Here is a 16,514-nt window from a genome sequence, read left to right as displayed (position 1 = left end):
CGTAATGCGTTTGCTGAGAAATTTCATGAGTATCTTTTAAAACATTTCACCATCGGGGCAATTGATTTTAATTTTCTTATAAGATTCCACCTACTTCATCGACAGTTTTATGTTCAACAAAATCCCGCATTATTCCGCATGCTAATGCTGCTTACTTCAATCATACTTAATATAATAAATATATTAGTGAATTAAAATAATATACCTTTTGTGCGCTATCTTGACAACCCACAAAGGCCGTGAATGGATAGTTTGTTAACTATTATCTGATAATTCTTCAGTTTTGCTGTTGATATTGTCTATGATTTGATGTTAAAATGCATGAAACAAAAGTATAAAAGATTCTAGAAGTGAATTCACCTACGAAAAATGCGTTTGATTCGGGCAAAATCAGGAAAGTGCACATCGACAGCTACCGATATAACATTCATATACATTAAACAGGAATTTCTACTAGTAATACAAATGTATAGATTATTCCTAAAAACGCATGATTGCTGCAAGAGTGAAATACAATTTCAAATGTACGATCTTGTTCGACTACTGCGATTGTTGTTTTCTGTTGCCATGGCAACATATAGGCTGAAAACAAGAGAATGACATAAAACCGAAAATATAAGTCGTTCGTTTCTAAAATTCAATGTAACTTTGTTATTTTAAGAGCTACAGTTTTGGTGCTTTCGACAACTTTTCATATTTTTGCCTGTTCTACAACTTTGCCGAAGACGCCAAAGCTCTAGGATGTAAAATAAAAAAGTTAGAACTGCAGCGCCACCTATGCGGCGGTTTTGCGAACTAAATTTTAAGCGCAATTTGAGGCGCAGATAAAACCCAACAACTTTTCCAAAGACACCAACTTGATAGGACGTAACCCCAATGTGCTAGAGGTTTTGTCTTGCTAATTTCTGTTCCTGGCCCAGTGTGCAGTGGTGACTAATGATAAAAACAATCGCCGCCCTTCCTACTTTCTAAGTATCACGATCATTTTGCTTGGAAGCATCAAAATTCTCCTCAGCATAATACATATTCACTGAGCTCTCTGTGTTCCATTTGTGATATTCCTACCAAACACTCATCAACAAACACACATCCATATGCCAAAATCTCATCTCTAAACCATAACTACCATAGTACCACTACGAGAGTATATACATTGCAGTAGGGTGAGTCATTGCTGATCATCTCAGTAGCTCACGAACCAAAGAAAGACTATTTTTCGAAAATGAAATCAATAAACCAATCACAATGACCCACCCTACCACTGTAGAATGTTAAACAGAATGTTATTAACTTTACTCTCCTATCTTTCTTCCCGACTCCCCAGAACCGACGACGATGCCAACTCCAAGCAAGGAGACAACGAGGAGGACCCAGAGGACGGACCCTCGGAGGCCCGTTCCTCGTCGGCCGGCGTCGATTCCAAAGACGGTAAGTCGCATGTTCCCATTCTAATAGCTACGCCCGAAACGGGACGTAGTGTCAGTAGTAGGTTTGTTTTCATAACCACTTGCTCAATAAACACTAATTTAGATGATGAAGAATCCACAGCTGGTACCGCGACAAGTGCTGCGCCTACGCCGGCCCCGTCGGAAACCAACCCGGAGCTGATTTGGCCCACGATGCAGGACCTGAACACGCGGCTCCGGCGGGTCATCACTTCCTACCAGCGCAACTACAAGAAGGAAGAACTGAAACAGCAACAGAAGGCGAAGGTAAGTGTCACCGATCCCGAACACATCCCGTGTTTCTTTTGTACTCGCAATCACCACTCCCACAAGATCATCCCAGAGCAGAATCCCTTCGTTTGAATTGCATGTTATCCACCACCATTACACACAAATAGTTCAGAGCATGGTAATTGTAATCAATTGTTGATTTGTTTTCGTACACGACGAGCTTAAGGATGCACCCCATTCGGCATAACGTAGTTTGAGTTATGACAATCATGACCTTTTTTGTTACTGTTTTCCGTGTAATGCCGAATTTCGTTATGTCCAACAAGGTGCTCCTCCCAAGCTCTGTCAGTTATTATGTTGGTGTTAAGTCTTGTTTAGTAGCGTCGTACAGTTTGTTTCCGTAGCTAATATTAGGTCAGTTAATAATAATCAATTTTACACAGTTAGAGATAACAGTTAAGGAAGCACAAGTATTGCAGCACAAGTATCAAATTTCACTTTTATTCACTTACCAGAAAACCTGCAATAAGTTACAATACATTAAAATAGGTTGTTGAATAGTAAAAAAGCTTACTAGGCCCCTACAGTGACTAATACTTGTGTCAATCTTTCTTTACCAAATCGAAGAAGTCTTTTTATTACTTACCTGACACTGCATAATATTGGAACACTTTTCGGCGTCGTAATAGCGTCTTTCTTACTATAACATGTACGTAACCGCAGAAAATGACGATTGTTTTCAAGGACATTGACAAATAACAACAATGGCATTGCCTATATTGTTGCCTGGTCGGATCAGAGTTCCGCCAAGGGATTCCTCTTAAGGTCTTCACAGACCGCAAAGGCCTTTCATCAAAAGCTTCCATGATGAACGACGATATGGTATTAACGGCCTTATCTAAATCACTTGGCGTATCGATGAATAGTGAGTATCCACGAAATTATACCGCAAACAATTTGGCAAAGAGATCCCAGTTGGTGGACCGGGGATTCCTAAAATGCAAAGTTTGCGAAGAGACATTGAAACGTCAAAAACAAAGTAGAATCTCCATATGATACATGCCAATCGAGCCTAACTCTGCTATTAGCAATCGCACTTTTTCTCTAACAGTTATGTACCACGAAGGCTTATCCACAGACAAACAGACGTATCATTTGGAACAAATTGCGAACTGCACAGTGCTTAACATTGCGCATTTTAATGAGCGCTAACTACTTAAAAGGCAATTTTTTCTCATATTTTTAACATATGTATGCCCACACTCACTTGGTAATCTTCTATGAAAAAAAGTGTTATACACCTAAACCTTGATTTACGTCCACTATTGGCTTAGCGAAAAAAATTCTACCGACAAAATAATGATCAAAATACACATTTTTATATTTTTGTACACTTCTCCTAATCACGAAGATGTTTTAAAAAATATAAAACTGTTGAGTTTGCTTATTGTCTAAGCGGTAGAATTTTTTGTCGCTCAGCCAAGCATGGACGTAAAAAAAGGACAAGGTGTAGATAACAGCGTCACCGACGGCACCGCAACCTCTTGATTTAAGGTGGTACTTTTGTATAAAAATTCAACAGTGCACAGTGGTCCACAAACCAGATTTACGAAGAAAGATGTGTTTAGCACCTTCAAATGATTTTTTTAGGCAAATATGGTCTACGGGTCTGGTACGTTTGCCATAAGTCCGTTTGGCATAAGAACGTTTGGCATAAAGGACATTTGGCATAAGGGACGTTTGGCATAAAGAATATGTGAAATATATTTTCCCTCTGGAGAAAAAAATAAAGAACAGCCTTCAATGGAAAGAAGACAAGCTTGTTAGTGGTGCATTTTATTGGATCTCTTATTTTTGAAATAACCTTTTGCTTCTATGAATTTGATTTTTTCCGGAAGGGGAATGTTCCTTTATTTGTATATAGGCTGTTCTTTATTGATACAAGCAATTTGGATTCTCTGGTAATGGTTCTGTCCATCTAATCATCCTTGTCTGCATATCCAGAAAAAAATAATGCACTATAATGTATTATCCTTCCTAAAAATACTTTTCGTTCTTTGACGTTGAGTGTAGTTCATTTTTTACTGCAATCATTCTATGCCAAACGTCCTTTATGCCAAACGTACCAGACCAATGGTCTTCTCAAAGTTGCTTCCAATAATAAGGCCCCCTTTTCAATATACATGAAAATTAAAGGGGGTCCACATTTTCAAAAATATTTGAAACCGAACTTTTTAATTTGCAAGAATAAATATATACATTCTACGGAAGAGTTGTAGATCTATCAATTTTGAGCAAGTTTGCTGAAGACAGTTTTTAAGTAGCTTTAAAACTGATGAGTCTAGAGATATTTTTCTGAATAGCTTAGGGTGGTTCAAGAAAAACCGGTTTTGTGTCTGTAACTTTGTCAGTTTCAATTTCTCATCAAAGTCGCCCAAGAAAATCTTGTAGAGCATTTGACTACGCGTCGTTTTGTGCGCGGAGATCGTCATTATCCCTTTGGTTCAATAGTTATAGGTGTTTTTCTTCAAAAAAATATAGTTGTTTGAAAAGGTGATATTGTTGGTTGGGGTTAAACATAAAAACTATATAGATTAACGGCTACGCAGTCTTAGGGTTCAAAAAACGAGTTTTATTATTCACCCGACGTTTCGACACGGGGATAGTGTCTTCCTCAGGGGGAAAATAAATATTAACGGAAGACACTATCCCCGTGTCGAAACGTCGGGTGAATAATAAAACTCGTTTTTTGAACCCTAAGACTGCGTAGCCGTTAATCTATAGAGTCAAGATTACAGTCGATTCCCAACAGCAATAAAAACTATAAATAAAAAGAAAATCGGGTTAAGTACTGTTCCTTTGAATTCCACTAAGAATTTGCATCCTTTGACAGATACGTATTTCGACCTCAACTGAACGGTCGTCTTCAGTGTCTTGTACTTGACTCGACTGTCGAGTCAAGTACCAGACACTGAAGACGACCTTACAGTGTAGGTCGAAATACGTATCTGTCAAAGGATGCAAATTCTTAGTGGAATTCAAAGGAACAGTACTTAACCCAATTTTCTTTTTATTTACAGATATTCCCCTAACAAGCCCAGGTTAATCATCATAAAAACTATCTTTTGCTAGCATTCAAAAGAAGAAATATTGTCATAAAACATATTAAAAAATTAGAGGGGTGTAATTTTTGTAACTCAAGAAAAAAAAAATAGTTTAAAAGTGCCTATTTTTTCTAGAAAATCATCAATACATATCTTTTGAACGGAATGACGTAGCAACATTTTGCGCGAATGAAAATGTACGTTTAAGAAGCTCTAAAAGAGGTTCTAAGACAACTTGGATGAGAAATTTTAAACAAAAAATATAAAGCGTTTAAACTGTTTTGACCAAATTTGGAGATTTTTTCATAGTTTTCATAGGGTGACGCTAGAACCAATAGTTTTATCGCTCTATCCCCAGCCTAATTTTCCAATGTACTTGAAAGAGGGCCTTATTATTAGGTACAACTTTGTAGAAGACTAAATGTCTAAAAAATCATTTGAAGGCGCTGAATGCATCTTTCCTCGTAAATCTGGTTCGTGGATCACTGTGCACTGTGCAGTGTGTTAGTGCTAGTATGAAAATTTACTCACACCATCATGAATAGTTCCACCTCGATCCATGAGCAGCGCTGCTAACAGTGACTCCCGATTTGCAGCAGTGTTCTTGATAAAGTGATTTTCGATTGTATGAAACAAATAGTCATTAGATACTGAGAAATGTTTTACATTTTTAATAAGATTTACAAATCTTCTTGGTGTAACCTCCCAAGTGGAACAAGGCTTATATATCAACGTTAAGCTGATTGCCTCTTTTCAAATGTTACGCTAGATTTAGTCAATTTATTAAGACCTAAAAGAAAATCTCGCCTGTTTTGCACCTTAATTATGTTTTTGATAATTTTATCAAGTAGTTCCCGGTTTTACGATCAATAGCAAAAAAAAAATCCTTTTAAAATGTAAAAGTTTAGATTTTTTGTATAATAATCGGGAACAGGTTGCAGTACAAGGGTGATTATTTCAAAAGAGTTTAATGTAGGGTCTTGGACCATTTGGGTAGGAGCATCTATTATGGGCACTTGTTGCAATAACTCAGTCAATTTTTAACCGATTGACTTGATTTTTGAGGCACGATCAGATACGCACAGTATCTAGTCATGCGTAAAAATTGAAGTCAATCGGTTTGAAATTGACTGAGTTATAACAGCAAGTGCCCAAAATAAGTGCTCCTGCCCAAATGGTCCCAGACCCTAGTTGGAAAATTTATTCAAAATGCGTATCACCAATAGGTACATTTCATTTAACGTGTTTCCTTCCTGTTTTGTATCTTCGCTCTGAAATATTTGTTGTCATCATCGCCATTGCTGATCCATTTCCAGCCTCATACCTCATTTTACCATTTCGCGCTTTTGTGACTCACCCTTTGTTCCATAACAAGCTATATTTATCCCCAAACGACACCAATGACCTTATCTTCCCCGTCTTTTCTCGGCGTCTGTTCGTGCTGCTGCCGGTTCGACTTTCGACACCAACCCTCAAATATCACCCCTCGTCCAGCTTCAGGCGATTGTACCGCCGGCGTCTTCCCTGGGTGGCCAATCGTCATCGAACCCGTCGACGCCTTGTACCACCCCTGGACCGGCCATGAGCGGTAGTCTCACTCCGCAGCACCAGCAGCAGCAGCAGTCCCAATCGATGCAAATGATGGGCTCCCAGCAGCAACTTGGAGGCACTGGTGGTGCATCAAGCTCCTCCTACGCTGGCACTAGCGGATTGAGCAAGAGCCAACAGCAGCAAGCATCGGTCGGCTCTGGGGGTCTTTCCCTAGGGGCGAGCACCCCAACCGGTGGAATGCCTACGGCCGCTGATTTCAGTCTCATGCTGAGCCTGGGGCTGGGCCTCAATCCGGCCGATGCTTCGCAGCTGGCCAATCTCGATCTGCAAAAGTTAGCCATGTACTTGGTTAGTATGAAATGGTGGGATCGAAAAATGGGTTGAATGAACTCTTTTTATTAGAAAGCTTTTCCGTTTCGATGATTGGTAAATTACAGTATTTCCTCTATTATTTCCTAAACAAAACCCTACGTTTGGTGGCGGTTATGTAGATTCGTTATCCTTTAGTTTTTGTAGTAGATGTCCAAAATTTGAAAACTTTAGTTTCGATTCAACCTTATCCGGAGCGCATCGAAGAACGTAGAATTTCATTACCGTTTGTCCAATTACAGAAAATGGAACGTCGCGAAAAAACGGAACAAGTCATGCGTGAACGGGAACGCGTCCGTTTGGAGCAGATACCGAAGAAGTGGACCCGCCGCGAAGAGAACGAGTTCATTCGCGTTCTCACCGGGTACGGTATTGATCTGATACCGAACACAACCGTTCCGACACCCGATTGGTCAAGGTAATATTAGTTTGAAACGTAACATTTCTTAGAAAGGTATTCGCTAGACTTGCTAAGAATGCAATTCTGGCAAATGTTACAGTTTTTGATTCATCCTTTCGAAGGAACTAGTTTCAAAACTGCCGTGCTTTCCAGGTTCAAAGTGTACGCCAAGCTGGACAAGAAATCGGACGAAAATCTGAGCGATTTCTACAAGGTGTTCATCGCGATGTGCAAACGTCAGGCTGGCGTCAAGCTAAACGACGATGAAAAGGGTCTGGAGGGCTTGGTGGACGACGTGACCGAGGACCACGCCAAGTTGATTCTCGATCGACTCGAACTGCTATCTAAGGCTCGTGAAATCATCAAACATCCCAAGCTGGAGGAAAACATCAAGCTGTGCGAGAACAACTTGGACACCCCTGACTGGTGGATCTCGGGTAAACACGACCGAGAACTGCTGCGGGCAGTACTCAAGCATGGTATCTATCGCTCGGAGCAGCTGATTCTAGCGGATCCTGAGTTCCCCTTCTACGAGGCAGCTAAAAAGTATCTGCAAAACCTGGAACTCCAAATTCAACTACAGAACCAGCAGTTGATGAAAATGCAGGCTGCCAAGGCTGAAGCAAGCGAGAAAGCTGAATTGGCAATGAAGCTGGAAAAGGGTGACGGATCGCTTAAGATTGAGAAAATTCCAATCAAAAAGGAAACAGACAGTACTCAGGACAAAGACGGTGACAAAACTGACGTCGAACAAAAGGCAGAAGTTAAAGTTGAAGATGATGTTAAGAAAGAGCAAGATGACAGCAATGTTGATTCTAAGGCAGATGATACATGTCAGGACCTTAAAGAAGAAGTCAAAGAAGAGAAGTCTGACGAAAAGTCTTCTAATGACGAAGATAACAAAATGCAAGTTGATGAAACGTCTGCGGAGGTAAAGGATAAAGACTTGGAAGATAAAGATGATGGTGATGTAGATAAACAAGAAGAAGCAAAGTCAGCTGATAAGGATAAGAAACCAGAATCTATGGAAGTTGACGCAGAGCAGATGACCAAGGAGGAAACTTCTGCAGAAAAGGATGATGCGAAGAAGGATGAACAAAATGAAAATTCAGAAAAGTCAGGAGATCCCGCTGAAACAGAACAGAAATCCGATGAGACCACCGCAGCGGAACAGCCGGCGAAAACTGAAGAGGACGCATCACCTTCCAAGAAGGTCGATGAACCGGAAACGGCGAAGAAGTCAGAAACCGACCGTGAGTCTTCCCCGGACGTAATCATACTGGATGAACAAAAAGCTGATGTCAAACCGAATGTTTTGAGCGATGAGGAGAAATGCTCGAAACAGGCGGCTGACTTGAAGGCTCGTTTCCCAGATCTGGAAGTCTTCCAACCGTTGATGAAGCTGAAGCAGTTGGATAACAGCGTATCGAAGGAGGACTTCAAGAGTGAGTATATTTATGGGTATTATTCCACGTCAAATTCACAGAAGGTTCAGCATGTGTTGGTACTTGCATCTTGATAATTACCAGAGCGTAAGGTACCGTAGAATAATTGTACAGGATATCATTTTCGTGTGTTCTTGTCACCATAAATTCATTAGGGGGATTCACTAAACAGCGTAAACCGATTAAACTGATTAAACGTCGCGATCACCAAGGCAATCTTTGATTATTTCATTCGCAAAATCATGAAACATTTCAAATAAGCAGAAAATCATGGCTTACGCAGCAATTTAATCTGTTTAGTGAGAAGCCCTATTATTTTACTATTCGGGTGATCGATTTGGCGTGGAATGGTCCTTTTCCGATTAATAAAGATTCGGTTACAATAATGCGTCCCAATTTTTACAGATATGAGCAAATTCGCCAGCATGATCGACACCTCGATGATCGTGAAGTGGTTCCGTGATTTTGCCCTCGAACGCCGAGTCGGGCACATCATCTACTGTGTCGAGCACGGCGAGTGGCCCGTCGGTAAATCCTACTCTGCCTACACCGGATGCCTGGGAATTGATCTGGACATTCCGTTGCACGAGACGATCAAGCGTATCATCTCGGTCGATGCCGATACCCGGCGGTCGACGTCCAGCACGCCGGACGTGATTACGATCACTACCGACCATGCCGGAGCGAAACAGATCAGCCAAGCGGCCATGAATGCCCAATCGGCTGCTGCGGCGGCGGCTGCCCTCTCGGCAGTCGGTCTCGGTGGCAGCGGATCGGCAGCAGGTGGTACACAGGGCCTAAGCCAAAGTCAAATGGCAGCTGCGGCTGCTGCGGCCGCCGCTGCCGCTGCCAATGTTTCGCTCTCGTCAAGTAAGAAACAACGCAAGAGACACATTGCTATTGATGTTGAAACAGAAAGGGCCAAATTGCATGCTTTGTTGAATAATACTCAGAGTCCAGGTAAACATAATCAATTGGCTTACATTTTATTTTCATTACATTTTAGTTCAGTCCCCTTTTAAAAGTCTGCTGGATGTTGTTGCAATATTGATGATGCTTGGTCATATTGCTTATACCTACACATTTCTTCTAGTTCAGTCCATGATTAAATTGCAATTGCTTCCAGCAGGCTGCTGCAAAAACCAAAATTGTCCAATTAGTCGCTTATTTTGTTCCGTAAAACCAAAATTCAATTGATGTCGTAAAGTTTCCCCTATAGTTGATTTCGATGTTCCATCCGATCGTCCCCGTTTCCGGAAGACCACATTTAATCGGCATTTGTCCCAACTCTTCTCGAATTACAGTAGCACCTGGTGCCGGTGGTAACAAGTCTCAGCCTCCTCCACTGCAGTCGGTGCTGTCATGGCACGATGATGAACTCGTTGATGTCCGTCGAAGTGGTTCAGCGGGTGGTTCGAGTGCACTGCAACCTCCGCCGGCTCATCAGCATGGACCGCGTAATCCACCGACCTACTCGAAGCCAACACTCATCCCCGGCACGTCCAGTACGCTGACACCGATCGATCTTTCGTCTGGGTAAGTTTCGGTACAATCCTTCCATTTGCTGAAAATCTTTATGCAGATATCCCGAAATTCCTAAAATGTTATTAATCTACAAATTATAAAATCTTTGTTTATCTCCACAGTTACAGCCTTCCGAAGGTCAACATGGCCGACATGATCAAAAGTCCGATGGATCTTAGCGAGGTGCAGGACTTTTCGATCGGCAAGAAGAGCAAGCCAAGCAACGATCTCTACGGTAGTGGCAGTGGAAGCAGCCGTGGACTCTCATCCACCAGCATCAGTATTACAAGCGCCGGCGGAGGTGGTGGTGGTTCTTCAATGCAATCGCCATCGGCGGCAGTGGCTGCAGCAGCAGCGGCCGGCAAAGGAAAGCTCAACGATATGCTTTCGAAGCTGATGAAGAAGAACAACGTAAGCGTTCCGATTGAGGAGCCTCCGCTGGGTAAGGAAAAGAAGCGCAGGAAGCTGGACGAAATTGTACTAGGGTTGTCGGCTGCCAAGGAACAGAAGACGATCTTTGGTGATCCGACACCTCCTGGAGGAAGCTTCTCCGGCAGTTCGATGAAGAAGCCGCAAATTCCGCCAAGTGTGTCGGTCACTCCAGCGAGTGCCCCGTCTTCCGTTAGTCAACAACCGCCGCAGAAACCGTTCACCATCACGGTGACAAGTGTGCCAGGAACTTCCAAGAGCGGTGGCCAGGGATCGTCAAGTTCCAACTCGAACAGTGGTTTGGCAGCGTTGCAGAACATGTCCGGTATGGGCGCCCTCTCGACTAAGGATAGCTTGAATGCGTTGTTCGCTCAAGCAGCTCAAGCCGAACAACAGGCGTTTTTGAAGCAGCAGCAAAAGATAATCCAGTCGTTGCCGGCGAATTCTCCGCAACGAAAGGCATACGAGGTGATGTTCGCCGAAATGAAACAGGCGGCGGAACTCAGCTCGAAGCTCGGTCAATACGGTTCAGCTCACGATGCCAAGGTCAACAAATGGTTGGCTGAGCAAACAGCCGCCCTCACTGAGCATGCCATAGGAATGGATTATTTATCGAGATCATCTCGAAGATCGTCGTCTACATCGCAGTCGCAAGCAACAACGCCCACTTCGTCTAGATCAACGAGGAATTCTGGAAGTAGTCTTCAGCAACAACATCATGCTCAGCAGCAGCAACAACAGCAACAGCAGCAGCAGCAACAACAACAGGCGGACAACAATCCAATGGCTTTCAATTGGAAGAACCTTACTGGAGAAGAATACGTTTCAGTCATCAATAAGATCAACGGCAAACGTCTAACCGGTAACAAGGCACCTCAACTGAAGCGACTAACTCAATGGCTTCACGACAATCCTCTATACGAAATTGACCCGAAATGGGCGGAGTCCATCACCCTTCCCCCTGGTCCCATGTCAATGTCGAAGCCATCGCCTTCCGATTCCGGAAGCCCCTCATCCAGTTCTTCAAAACAGATGAGATCATCGTCATCATCCTCGTCGCCAATGGCATCCCAGGGAGCAGGTCAGTACGGAAGCAGTGCAGGTGGCAGCGGGCAGCAATCTTCGTCAACGCCGTCGAAGAAGCATGGAAGCAGCAGCGCGGCCAATATGCAATTCCCGGGACTTGCGGGATTGAACGCCAACTTGTTGTCCAGCATTCCTGGATTGGGAAGTTTCGATCCCAAGAATCCGCTGCTGGGAATGCCATTTGGTGGAATGCCAGGTTTGGCCGGTCTCGGTGGACTAGGAAACTTGAACAACATGAATCTCTTTGCTAGTTTGGCCGGACTACCGGGTCTATCCGGAATGGACGCTCAGAGCTTGGCTGCAATGATGGCTGCCGCGGGATTGGATCCCACTACGGCTTTGGCTGCTGCAGCTGGTGCTACTCCTCCGAAAGCTGGAAGTAGCAGTTCCAGCAAGTCAAGGAAACCTGATGGATCGAGTTCTTCATCGTCCTCGCAACAGAGCTCGAGCAAGAATTCCAATTCTCAACAGCAGGCAGCAGCCGCGGCGGCAGCTGCTGCAGCTGCCAACAGTCAGTTCCCGTTCTTCTTCCCGAATCCAAGTCTCCTGTACACCCCACTTGGACTGGGTGGATTGAATCCATACGGTATTCCGGGAGCAGGCTTGGGAACAAGCGGAATCACGACAAGTACGACATCCTCTCCAACGACCTCGCGGCAATCGCAGTCCAAGCAGAGCAGTTCCCGAGGAATGAGTGCCGGTTCTCAGCAGTCGGCTGCTTCTCCGGGCAGCAAATCAAGCAGGAGTTCCAGCTTGACAAGTCAACAGGCAGCGGCTGCCCAGCAAGCTGCATTGGAAGCGGCACAGCTCCAACAGCTTTTGCTTCCGCATGATAAACATCTGTTGGACTCGCTGACAAGATCTGCTGGCTTGGATATCAGCCAAAGTTCCAGAAGCAGTGGTTCCAGTGCGGCCGATAAGCGTGCGAGGGAAAGTTCCGCCGCCCAACAAGCCAACAAACAAGCGCTGGAAAAACTGGAGCGCGAAAGAAGGAAGATCTTGGAAACGCTGTCGCAGGGAGCGTTCCCGTCGGACTTGGCGGCGATGCAGGCGTTTGCAACCGGTAAAATGCCAGGTATGTATTCCGGTTACTTTCGTCCTTGAGAATGACGGAACAAAAAGTTCATAACACTTTTTTCTTAATTTTCTTTCCAGGTACGTCGTCATCGTCTTCGTCCGGACATGGTTCATCGTCAAAGAGCAGCAGCAGTAGTGCAGCTGCAGCAAATGCATCAGCCGCTGCAGCAGCAGCCGCAGCGGCCGCAGCTATGAGCAAAGACCTACAATTACCCTTAACGCCAGAGTTCAGCCAGGCTTTGTTCGCTGAAATGGCAGCGCAAGCCTTGTCCGCTAGTGGCGCTACTGGTTCTTCTCCGTCAGCTTCCTCTTCAGCTTCCAAGAAATCTCGGGATCAAGAACTGAAGGAAGCATTCGAACAGTTGAGTAAACATCCGATCGAACTGCTGGCGAGAAGTTTGGGTGTTGGTCCTGCGATATCGCTCATCCCAACATCGTCGTCGTCTTCGTCGACGTCGGATTCCAAGAGGACAACATCCTCTTCGCGGCACGACACGCAACAACAGCAACTACAGCATCATCTATCCAAGCTCGATCCCAAGACCCTCATGATGAGCGGCATGGGATCTCAGCAGGATGAAATGAAGAGCCCCCGAACCAGATCTTCAACCGATTCGATGGCCAGCATCGATAAGGTGACGTTGACCCCGGTGGCGGCAGCCAGCATAGCAGCTTCGCTGCCATCACAGACGACGATTTCGTTGGCATCGCCGGTGGGAATGCCCGGTGCCTCGTCTTCATCCGGATCAGCATCCGGTACGTTGAACTTGAGTGCCAAGAGCCCGGCGGCTATGTCGACATCGTCGACTTCAAGCATCGGCGATCGGGAACGGGATCGAGATCGAGACCGTGAACGGGAACGCGAGAGAGAACGAGAGCGAGAACGAGATCGCGAGAGGGAACGTTCGGAAAGAATGGCCGAAAGAGTAGAACGAGCCGAGCGGAATGAACGTAGCTTGCGATCCACGGATATGGCGGCAGACTTGAGTAAGAGTTCGACGAGTTCTACCACATTGACCCCGACCACGGTTACACCTCAGAATCTCTCTACATCATCGTCGACATCGAATTCGGTCCCGACTCCATCGGTGACGGTAGTGGACACCGCTCACAATCAAGAAATGGACCTAGAGGACTTGATAGCCCCCTCAAAGCTATCCAAGTCGGGCAACGTTCTGAATGATGAGGATGATCCTCAGAAGCAGATCATGCTGCTGAAGCAAAAGCAGAAGCTTCTACAGCAAGAACAAATGAAGAAGCTTCAGGAGGCACAGGAAGCTCAACGGATCATGGAACAGCAAAGGATAGCGGAGCAGAAGAAAATGCTAGAGGAGCAGCAACAACAGGCGAAAGAACAACATGAGCAAGAGCAAGCTCATGCCCGTGAGCTGAGGCACAAGCGGCGTAGAGAACGTGAGGAAAGCGAAAGAGCGCAGCGCAGCCGTCAAGACGTCGAACAACCTGCTCCCGTTCATGAAGAACCGATTCAGCCAGAGGTCGATCATCGGCAACAGCAAGAAGAGCTTGAGGCACCTCAGCAGATGGAAATGGCCCCTCTCGAATTGCACCAACAACAAAGTGAAGAACAACATCATGAGCAAGATCAACAACAACAACATCACGAAGAGGCCGCTGACCGCCACGAACGTCGTGCTTCCCGACGGAGTCAACGCCATTCCACGGAGCAACAGCCGTCGGAGGAGCTGAACGAAAAACCCTCAGCAGAGTGTTTGGCGACGGCATCGACGAGGAAATCCACTCGAGTCAGTACGGACGCAGCCAGTTCTTCAGGCGGGGAATCCAACAGTGCCCCGACGTTGACTCCGACGGCCGGTGCTGGAGGTCGAAGGGCCACACGGTCGAAGCGACGAAGAAGCGGCGAAGATCTGGATCAGACCGTCGGAGTTCCGGAGCGGAAGCGCGAGTTGCGGTCCAGTGCGGGAAGACAGGCGGCCGCAGCGGCAGCACGGATGGCGGCGGAAGCAAAGGCGGCCGCGGCCGCTGCGGCGGCAGCAGCTGCCGCCGCGCAGTCCGAGGGTTCGCTGAATCTGTCGAAGGATCAGCAGCAGGACCACCCGGAAAAGGAGGAACAGCAACCCATTTGATTAAAAATGAGTAAATGACGCTTATAATTTTAGGTTGACAGTTTTTGTTTGTTTTTATAGGAAGTTTTAGGCGGTTGATATTAAGTGAAAAAAGTGTTTCTTTTTTCGATAATAGTGTATACATACTGTAGTGAATGGAGGACGAAGTCATACGAGGGGATACAATGTGACGTATAATTGTAATTTATTTGATGGCAGGTGAAGAAGAAGCAGATGTGAAGTAATTGTGGTAGACAGTTAAAACAGAAACATCAGTAGGATTAATAAATTTAGGCTTCGTTTGGGTCTAAGATGCTCTAGTTGTTACTTGTTAATTTACAATTCAGGAAAAAGCACGCTTTCAATGGTAATCTTAGAATGATCAGCTGTGAGCATTCTTGTGGGGGATTGCGATTGAGACCCAGTTCTTTTAGCCTGTGACAAACGCAAGTCATCATCAAGCATCTTTTACCTAAAGCGAAGTGCTTTGAAATCTTCTGAAAACAAAAAAAAACGAACTACCCCTTAAAATCTGTTATATTCGTGTACTATAATCAATGTCTTAGTAAAAAAATAAGCTAAAACAATTAAAAACGCAAATCGTGTAAAAAAAACTAGCTGTCGCGGCTTAGTATAGATTACTTTTCCTTGTGTTATCATTGACGGTGATTTGTTGAATTTGCATTAACAAATCAGCAATTGTTCCATGGAAAGATTCGCCAGGAACATGGTTCCTACGATTCTTCAAAAACACAACAATTTCATAGAAAAAAAAGTTGATGGATTTTAGAATCCACATCATTTAAATCAATTTTCATTTGTTTTTTTTTGTAAAATGTAAGTTTTTATCAAGTTTTTTGCAGTTAATTATGTATCGATGGACGATGGACATCGCGCCCAAAATCGGTCGAAACAAAGGTAAACCATTTGACCATTGTAAGAACGACAAGTGCCGACTTGTACCGCGTTGCGTCTTGTGAATGTCTTTTGCAGAAACAGAAAGAAACCTACCTTGTTTCGTTTCTTTTGTAAGAATCACACTTGAAATTCTAAATCCTTTTTTTTTTTCTACGAAATTGTTGAATCATGGAAATTGAACACAAAGATAAGGGGAAGTGTAAAAACAATAAAATTCAAAAAATATAGACAAGCAGGCTTGTTGAAACAAGCGAGAGAGTACTGTTTAGCTTAACTAACTAGCACTTAATGAACAAAACAAAAGCAGAATCAAAGCATCTTAATTTATTATCCCGTTTTTTGTTCGTCACAGCAAATACAAAAAAAAAACAATGTAAATATCAAACCAAGCTAATTTTAACTTGTAGCAATTTATCTTCAATGTAGAAATCGATTAATCTCGATGCAAAATAAAAATCATGAAAATATTTCACAAAACAAAAAACACTCACAAAAACTGATTCATTTTGCATTTATCCGCTAGTAAAAACAGTAATCAAACTACAAGAAGAAAGAAAACAACACAATCTAGTAGGTTGCTAAACCATCTCATAATTAGCACAAGAAGGAGGTTAAACGATGCTGACTGAATGTTGTTGAACAGTGTTGCGGGGCGCAATTGGCGGTTATTTAGTGCTCTGAATCCCTTACGAAAAGACCCATTCTAGCGTTATGACCCTTTTCGTAGTGTGGTTGCTGCGATTATTGGGGGGAAATAAAACGTGCGATTGTGGCCTACTGTTCGAAGGGAGGCACGAATTAGTCGAATGGCTTGGAACAGCAATAGGCAAAAGTTTATGTAAACGAAATTA

General features: G+C 44.1%; 1 protein-coding gene across 12 annotated transcripts in view; it reads left to right on the top strand.

Annotated features, from left to right (window-relative positions):
* Positions 1-16,147, top strand: part of LOC109421313 (uncharacterized) — a 98,271-nt gene extending 82,124 nt beyond the window's left edge. For 6 of the 12 annotated variants that reach the window (XM_062849526.1, XM_062849524.1, XM_062849532.1 and 3 more), the window contains 9 exons: positions 1,325-1,428; positions 1,531-1,712; positions 6,275-6,679; positions 6,943-7,118; positions 7,254-8,545; positions 8,951-9,505; positions 9,850-10,081; positions 10,192-12,659; positions 12,740-16,147. In XM_062849526.1, the coding sequence (XP_062705510.1) occupies positions 1,325-1,428; positions 1,531-1,712; positions 6,275-6,679; positions 6,943-7,118; positions 7,254-8,545; positions 8,951-9,505; positions 9,850-10,081; positions 10,192-12,659; positions 12,740-14,766 (7,441 nt within the window). In that variant the 3' untranslated portion in view covers positions 14,767-16,147. The remainder of the gene's footprint in view (positions 1-1,324; positions 1,429-1,530; positions 1,713-6,274; positions 6,680-6,942; positions 7,119-7,253; positions 8,546-8,950; positions 9,506-9,849; positions 10,082-10,191; positions 12,660-12,739) is intronic. The other 6 variants (XM_062849533.1, XM_062849529.1, XM_062849531.1 and 3 more) reach the window with 5 other exon arrangements.
* The last annotated feature ends 367 nt before the right edge of the window (positions 16,148-16,514 follow it).

The sequence above is a fragment of the Aedes albopictus genome, chromosome 2, assembly GCF_035046485.1.
Source record: "Aedes albopictus strain Foshan chromosome 2, AalbF5, whole genome shotgun sequence".
Classification (NCBI taxonomy): Eukaryota; Metazoa; Arthropoda; class Insecta; order Diptera; family Culicidae; genus Aedes; species Aedes albopictus.
Note: the sequence above shows the minus strand (reverse complement) of the source record. Positions and strands in the feature narration are given on the sequence as shown.